Below are 7,878 nucleotides of genomic sequence, written 5' to 3'. Positions count from 1 at the left end.
AGCGCCCCAGCCCCGGGCGGCCCACGTGCTCCCGCGGGCGCAGGGACGCGCCGAGGGGCCCGCCGGGAGGGCCGGGACACGGGAGGAGGGCGCGCGCGCACGCCCTTGCGGGGACCTACCTGCTTGAACTGCTCCTCGTAGGTCCAGTCGCCGTGGTCGGGCGCGGGCTGCGGGAGCTGCGCGTGGCCCTGGTGGCCCGGTCCGGACGCCAGCCGCTCCTGCCCGCCCGGCAGCCGCTGCGGCTCGCCCCGGTAGTGCTGCGGGGCCTGTGGCTTGCGGAGCAGCAAGGACCCCGGGCCCGTCCGCACCGCCTCCGCCGAGCTGAGCCCTTCCTCCCCCATGTCTTCATCCTCCTCGTAATCTTCCTCCTCCTCCTCCTCCTCCTCTTCTTCCTCTTCTTCCTCCTCCTCCTCACCTAGGTCCTCTTCAAAGTCTTCTTCATCCCATTTGCCCTTCCTAGAGCAGGGGAGAGAGGAGATATTTCCGTACTGCACTAGGATCTGCGGAGAGGATGCGTGGCGTCCCCCGCCTCCTCCATCACCCCGGGTCTCTGCAGAGAGCCTCTCCCGAAGCGACTCAGCTCTCCCAAGCCCACAGGCACCTGCAGCTGCCCCAGGACACAACCTGTCTCTCCATGGCCCAAGAGCAGTCACCTCCACGTGGGCCAGCGAGCTGGGCCAGACCTCCCTGCAGCACCTGCGCCGGYCTCTCCCGAGCTCCCCCGGCTGCGTCGTCCTGTGCCAGGCGTGCACGAGCCCAGCACGGACCCAGCCTCCTCCGCGAGTTCAGCGTTCCTGTGGCACGGACCCCGAGCAGCCACCCTCTTACTCGAAGCAGCTCCTCAGACTAGTCCCGGGAACACCCAAACGGGATACTGGGGGGACCGCAGGACAGCGCTTCCCGCAGCCCGGGCCCAACAAAACCCCTGGAACACCCTATATCGATGGGTGGCAGCCCTTTAACGGCATGGGCATGTCTCAGCATCCCTGGACAGCACGTCTAGAAGCAAGCAGAGCCGTTAACAGATGGCTCCCACGCCTGTTCCCTGCCCAAGAGGGGACACAGGCTAGAGTAGGCAGCAGCAACAAGCCTGCATAATTTAAAGCAAGACTGAGATCCCCTATCACGGCCCCACAGGGCTCCCAGGAAAGAGATGAAATTTCGCCCCACGTCAGCCTGTGGCAAGGAATCACGGCTGCTGAGCCTGAGCGAGCTCTGGCGTCTGCCCAGGCACGGGGCAGAGCGGGGAGACAGCCCACAGCTTCTGTCCCCCCGCGCACGCCTGCTCACAGCGTTCTCCCGGTACGCGAGTCCAACCGGAGACAACATCGCTAATCCCAGTGCTCGTCCCCACAGGCGCTGGCTCACGTCCTGGCAGAGTGCCCAGTGACAGTGTCTCAGAGCTCTGCCTTTAGGGGAAAAACAACCCATCTAAACTTGCTGTCTGCCACCACGCGAAAGCACTGCTGCTCCCTGGCACTTCTCATTCCAGGATGTCTTGATTTCACTAACCTAGTCTCCTGTCTTGAGTTGATCCGCATAAATCTGCCTGCTTAACATAAAACACACACGCATCCCCCAGCCATCCCCCAGCCACCTTCCCACTAGCAATGACCACTCTGTCCTGCTCCAGAGAGCTCCCAAGGGGAGATGGCTCCCAGCCCCAAACTGGCCTTGCCRGCAACTCACTGGGGCCAGAACACGTTATTGCAGCAATCCCTGAAATCCACAAAGCCGTTAATTTATGCTAACGTGTGCAACCATACTCACAGATCTTCCTCTTCCTCTGAGCCCATCTCCTGCTGGTATCCACCATCCTCCTCCTCCTCCTCTCCCCGATCTTCCTCCTCCGAGGCCTGGCTCTCATCCGATAACCCTGGGCTGGACGAGTGGCTGAGGCCGGCGGCTGCTGCCCGCATAGCGGCCAGGGCAGCCATCTGTGCTCGCTGGATGTGCGCGCTCTCCGGCTCCGCTCCTTCCTCGGAGGGGGCCGGGGCTGGATCCGGCCCGCGGCCCCGCGGCAGCGGCGGGGTGCCGGCTGGGACGGCGGCGTTCTGCCCCGGGGCTGGCGGGGGCTGCGCCGGCGGCGGTGTGGAGCGCTGCTGCTGCTGCTGCTGCTCCTGCTGCCGCTGCTCCTGCTGCCGCGCTTCCAGCGCCTGCTGCAGCCGCGCTCGCTGCTGCCGCTGCAGGTTCTCCATCACCGCCTGCAGCTTCATGGCTCTGCCGGCGGGCGGCAGGTCCCTGGGCGGGCGGGGGGCAATGCACCTGAGGGGCAATGCCCGGGAGACGCGGGGAGCCCGGGGGGCAGCGCCCGGCAGGCTGCAGCGCTCCAGCGGGGCTGGAGCCCAAGGCTGGAAGCGGCAGGGAGGTCCAAGGGGGGCAGCCCTGCGAGGAGGCTGCCGGGAGCCCAGGAGGGCGAGGGCAGCAGAGGCGTGCAGGAGGTCTGCAACGCCTTCCGCGTGTCAGGGCACAAATCACCCGCTGCGGCCAGGGTAGAAGGACGTGCCCCTCCGTCCTCCCCGAGTTTTTCCCTGATGTTTCCTTTGCTTGATAGCTCCAGCAGGAGACGTGGGGCACAGTGACACTCTTCTGTCTTCGGGAGCACAGGGCTGTCTCCGTTAACTGAATGCACCCCAGGCAGGCACCAAAAATCTCTGCAGGCTCAACAGGCAGCTGCTGCAGCCCGGTACATCACTCCTTCCCTCGCCTACCAGGCACTTTTGGGGGTGGGCTGCAGCCTCCGGATCCCACCCGGCGTCCCCTGCTCGGCTGCAGCGCAGGGCCAGGCCGCCCTAGTCGTTGGCTAGTTCAGCTTCTGCCAGSCGTTGGCGCAAACCTGTCTGGGGAGAGGGCGAGAAAGCATATGAAAATGTTAGCAAGACCTAGCAGAGGGGACTGGCCGCCTGCGGGAGACTGCGAGCAGGAAGGAGTTAAAGACAACCCAGGAGCCTCATTAATCTCAAGCTAATGAGATAGGGAGGCTGGGCCAAGCGCTGCTCCGAGGGGGAAGRGGAGCTGCAGCCTGCCGGACAGGCTGCTCTGCGATAGCCCTGCCTGGCCCTCCAGGCAGCTCGGATACCAGCACGGCCTGCAGATAACAGACCCGCTCCCGGGGCTGGGCGACTCCCGGGGGCTGCAGCCAGCCCGAGACCAGCAGGGAGCTCGTTAGGGGACTCGGTCGCGCGCCCACCAGCACGTCCCCTCCGTCCCCTCCGCCGAGCCCGCGGTCGTGCGGAGCGGGGCGCGATCCCCGCCCCAGCGCACCCCGAGGCCGAGGAGGGCAGGCTGCCCGCCGGCGGGGGGAGCGGGGGGAGCGCACGGCTCTGCCCCCATCCCCTGCGCAGCTCTCGCTGCTTGCCCCGCCGGCCCCTGCAGGCTGCTCGAGCAGGAGGCGGCTGCCGCCAGGCCTCGCCTCTGGCACCTCCTCGCACCGAGACGCCAGCCCGGCGCTCAGGGGTCSGGCTGGCAGGGCGGAGGGACCCCCTCCGAGGGGCACGGAGGACCCTGCACGTTTCCAGGGGCCCTGCTGCAGCCTCCCGCTAGGCGGGCAGGGAAAGATGCCAACAACAGCTCGCTTGCTCTTTGAAACCTCTACAAACATGTTTACTATGAGATGCCACCTCCAAATCCCTTCTGCATTTCCTTCCCTGCTTTCCCAAGCATTTGAGGGATGTGAACCCTCCTGGGGTAAAGCAAGGCTGAGAGCAATTTAACTCTGCTTTAATCCACGCATGAACTGCCAGCATGTGCTAAAGAAACGATCAAATTATAGTTAAGCACCTTCAGAGTGACTCTGAAACAACAAAACCTCAGAGCACAACACAGCTTGGCCCGGTTTCACACTGCAGTCGCCAGGATCGCGCCGAGCCCATGCAGCATCCGGACCGCAGGTGGGGACACGCTGCCTACACCAGTGCAGGAGCACGGTGGATCGGGAAAGTGCTTCCCGCGTGCTTCAGGGCTGTGTTTTGCACTGGTACAAGTAAAAACCCTCCCACGGGCCAAGCCAGCTTTCACAGAGCGACAGGACTACTCTGCATTTCCTCTCCCCTGGCAGGGGCAGTGCCGGCAGCCGTCCCAAGGGAAAGCACAGCTTTGATACGAGTCAGAATTAGGGGGCAGTGGGAACACGCTGGCTCCCTTCCACGCACAGCGTTAACTTCGACACGATCTGCTCTACGCTCTAGCTCCTGCGGATGAAGGTAGGGAGGGAGCTTGCCGTGCCTCGACTGAGCCACAGTAATTCCATGTATGGGCATTTACTCTCCGGCACGAGCGCCTTGTTTCTGCCGAGCTTGGAGCCTGCTTCCACCGCGGGCTCATCAGAGCATCCGTGCTGCGAGGTGTTTAGAAGCACGCTGCCGCTTGGGAGGAGGGTTTAGCCCAGAGCAGCGTTTCGTCCCAAAGCGGCCCTGTCCGCGAGCCGCGGCGCTCCAGCTGCAGCGCTTCCAAGGATAGGGAACCCCCCGGCTCTCGGAGCGCTGCGACCACACAGGGAGACGCTACTGCAGACCGCACCGAGCACCTCACAACCGCTGAAGCACAGGGCAAGACCAGGCTTCACTGAGGACCCGAGAGGGGGACGGACCCGAGGGGGAGCCAGGGCTATATCCAGGGACTTGGGCAGACGGTTACGCATTGCGTGATTGACAGGGGAGAAAATAGAAGGAGCAAAGAAGTTGTGGGAGCTCTTGTGTCAAGCAGGACTGAATCTCCCTCCTCCACTCACACGCGGATCCAGAAAGGGAAGTGAGATGAAGCCTGCTGTTCTGCAGAGAGCCCTTCTCTGCCAGCGCAGTTTGCTCAGGACAGACTCGTGCAGATATGACCAGGGAAACACAGCCATCCATCCTCTTCCAGCCGAGCAGGACACAGTCCCCACTGCTCAGCCCTCGCCCTCACACACGACCTGCCAGGAGAGCTGCTTGCAGCATCATTTGCCACTTGTTTCTTTGCTAATCCCTTCCGATCAAAAAAAAAAATTTGAGGCATTTGATACGGCACCGTTTGACTCAAAACAAAAGCGAGTGTTCCCGCAAGCAGCTGCCCCCAGGGCAGTAGCTTGCAGAGGGATGGCGGCCGGCGAGGGGCAGCTGCACATCTGCCAGGGACGCCCGGCCCGGCCCCATCCAGGGGCCAGTCCCTGGGAGACTCTCATCCCCCAGGAGCTGCGCCACGGCGCGGGGGCTCCCAGCTCGCCCGCYCCTCCCGCCAGCGACACGAGCCTGCGAGGCAGAGCGGAGGGACAGACGCTTCGGCACAGGGCATTCRGCAACTGCAGCGCAATCCCATTTACGCTGGAAAGGGGAAATCATTTCAAGCGCACGCCAGTGCCGCTGCCGCTGCAGATTGGGCAGTCAGATTACACCCTGCTTCCCCCACAGCGTCGTTGCAAGAGTGGCTGCATCCGTTTGCAAACCAGCCTTTCTCTCCTCAATCTCATGCTCGCAAACAGGCTGCCGCTGCGACCAGCCCTGGTACCRGCAGCACCACGGCTCCCTGACGGCGTTGCAGCCTCCGAGCCCAGCCASGACCGGCTGCAGTAGCTGCAGCAGCCCCAGGCTGGCCATGGGCTAACGGATCCGGGCACGGGGCTTCCCTYTGCAGCACGGCCAGCGCCCGGCCAGCTGACCTCTGCCCATGCCTCAGTTTCCCCTCCTACCCGTATCATCTCCATCTTGTCTGTTCAGATCACAAGCGTTTCGGGGCAGGGATCCTCCCTTATCTGCATACACAGGGCTGAAGACACGGGGCCCCAGCCRCCGCCTCAGCTCCCGACACCACCGTACAACAACAGCTACTCGGCCGACGAGCCCGCATCAGATCGCGAGGGCAAATCAGCTCTAGGGGGAACATCTTCCCGCGGCAGTACGCAGATTTCAAATACCTCCTCTAAACGATGCCGGGGAGGCTCTTCCGCGCCCTCCCCGCTCCATTTACAAGAAAGCGGCCGCAGAGCTGCGGATCAAAACCAGAGCAAGACTCATTCCTCCAGCCACGCGCCCCGCCGGCCCCTTGGCCCCGCAGGGCCTGTTTTGCTATGAGTCGCCAGAGCAGCCAACGTGCTGCCGGGGTCAGAGCGGGCACCGGGCGCTGCTCCGAGCCGAGCGCCTCTTGCCAGCGTGGGACGCCCTCTCGGCTCAAGACCGGCCGGGAGGGGAGCCAGGCAGAGCAGAACTGTCTTCTAGCAAAGAGACTGGGTGCTAATACCTGTTTTCAGCGGTCGGGGGATACACGGCAGCGTCTCTGTGAAAAAACAAAAACCAGCCAGAACGAGAAAGGCAGGAGGCGCAGGCAAAGCCCAGGGCCGAAAGCTTCTCCTCTTCCTCCCCGTCAATCACCTCCCTCGCTCGTGATCCAGCCTGAAGCCAGGTGCTGCTCCGGGCGGCAGAGCGGAGCCGTCCTGGGCTGGCTGCGGGGCGCATAGCCCAGCCGGCAGGACAGACGCCGGCTCGCCCCGGAGCCGGCGCTCGGCTGGCGCACGCCGCTGACGGGTGCGAGGACAGTGCCTCGCACCCCAGCCCCGCGCTGGGATGCCCGAGAGCTTGAGCAAGGAGCAGGTCCCTTTGCAGAACGGGGCTGCCGCGGCCACCCGCCGGGCCGGACCCGACGCCGGGCGGGGGAAGGCCGGCTGCAGCGGGCCGCCCGTCCGCCCCTTTGTCCGCTCCGCGGGGACCGGCTCCGACTCCTCCCTCGCGCAGGGCCCCGATGCCGCGGGTCCACGCGCAGCTCGAGGCAGCGCAAACACGGACGCGCTCGAACGCGCGAGTCCCGGGAGCGGGGCTGCGCGGCACGGCGGGGATCCAGCGGCGGATCGCAACGCCCGCTTCCCACGGGGGCAGGTGCCTGGGGAGCGACAGCGGTTACGCCGGGCTAAAAATAAGCCGYGGGGCTGGGGCCTGGCGGTTTGATGGACAGAGCTGTTGTGCCACCGCTGCCGGCCCTCGGCGCTCACGCAGGCCGGCAGCGATCTGCAGCTGGACAGACACCTCCCTCCACCTCCCCTTCCCCCCAAACCCCACGGTTTCAGTTTACACCGAGCCCGTTTAAGGAACAACCAAAAGATCAACATTGCAGAGGCAGAGAAGCGTTAGCTAATACCGCTCCTGCCACTCACAAATTAACGGAGGGGCGGAAGAGCCCACGGAGGCCAGAACCAACCTTGTTGCCCCGCTCTCCGGGGACGGGCACCGCTCCGCGGGGCCGGCTGCCCCGGCTCAGCTGAACCAGCCGCCGCCGGAGAGCGATTCTCCAAGGGCCCGTGCTAAACCCATCGGAGCAGATCTGCCCCGGCGCCACTGCCAGCAGCTGCAGGAGCCCAGCCCGAGCCCAACAGAAACTTGCGTTAAAGCCCCACAAAAGCCCCCCAGGCCATCCGCAGGCGGGGGGGCGGGGGGGGAGAAGGGATCTTTCCCCTCCCCGCGCCGGGGCTCGGCTCGTCGCCGTAAGGGCCCGGCACCCCGCAGCCGCTCCCCAGCGCCTCCCGGAGCGGGAGGCAGCGCCGAGGACGCTGGCGGCGGCTCCGCGCCGAGGCGGACAAGGAAGCGCAGCCGGGCCGGGCCGGGCCGGGCCGGAGTCGCGCGTCCGCACCCCGAGAGCGAGGAGCGAGCGGCTCCGTACCGGAGCGCGGCGGGAGCGACGGGCCGGAGCCGCGAGGAGCCGGCGGGACCCGCCGCCCTTCGGGACGCGCGGCCTCCCCGGCGGCGCCGAGCTGCTCCCTGAACTCGGTCACTTCTACAGCAACTTCTGCGGCGCGGCGCGGCGCACGGGAGCGGCGGCGTCCTCCTGCCCTTCCTCCTCCTGCCCTTCCTCCTCCTCCCCGGCGGGCCGGACCGCCGCGGGCCGCGCCAGGGCACCGGGCGCCGCGGCGGCGGCAGC

The 7,878-nt window shown here is 65.7% G+C and overlaps 1 protein-coding gene across 1 annotated transcript in view; it reads right to left on the bottom strand.

Annotated features, from left to right (window-relative positions):
• ARID3A (AT-rich interaction domain 3A) overlaps positions 1-6,258 on the bottom strand; it is a 40,469-nt gene extending 34,211 nt beyond the window's left edge. Inside the window, exons 1-3 of the mRNA XM_085311447.1 lie at positions 6,211-6,258; positions 1,771-2,840; positions 120-456 (exon numbers count right to left, since the gene is read on the bottom strand). Coding sequence (XP_085167573.1) covers positions 120-456; positions 1,771-2,216 — 783 coding nt within the window. The 5' untranslated portion in view covers positions 2,217-2,840; positions 6,211-6,258. The remainder of the gene's footprint in view (positions 1-119; positions 457-1,770; positions 2,841-6,210) is intronic.
• Positions 6,259-7,878: the final 1,620 nt, after the last annotated feature.

This window comes from Rhea americana, unplaced genomic scaffold (assembly GCF_003343005.1).
Source record: "Rhea americana isolate MKP2758 unplaced genomic scaffold, rheAme1 scaffold_341, whole genome shotgun sequence".
Lineage (NCBI taxonomy): Eukaryota > Metazoa > Chordata > Aves > Rheiformes > Rheidae > Rhea > Rhea americana.
This window is presented reverse-complemented; position numbering and strand designations above follow the sequence as displayed.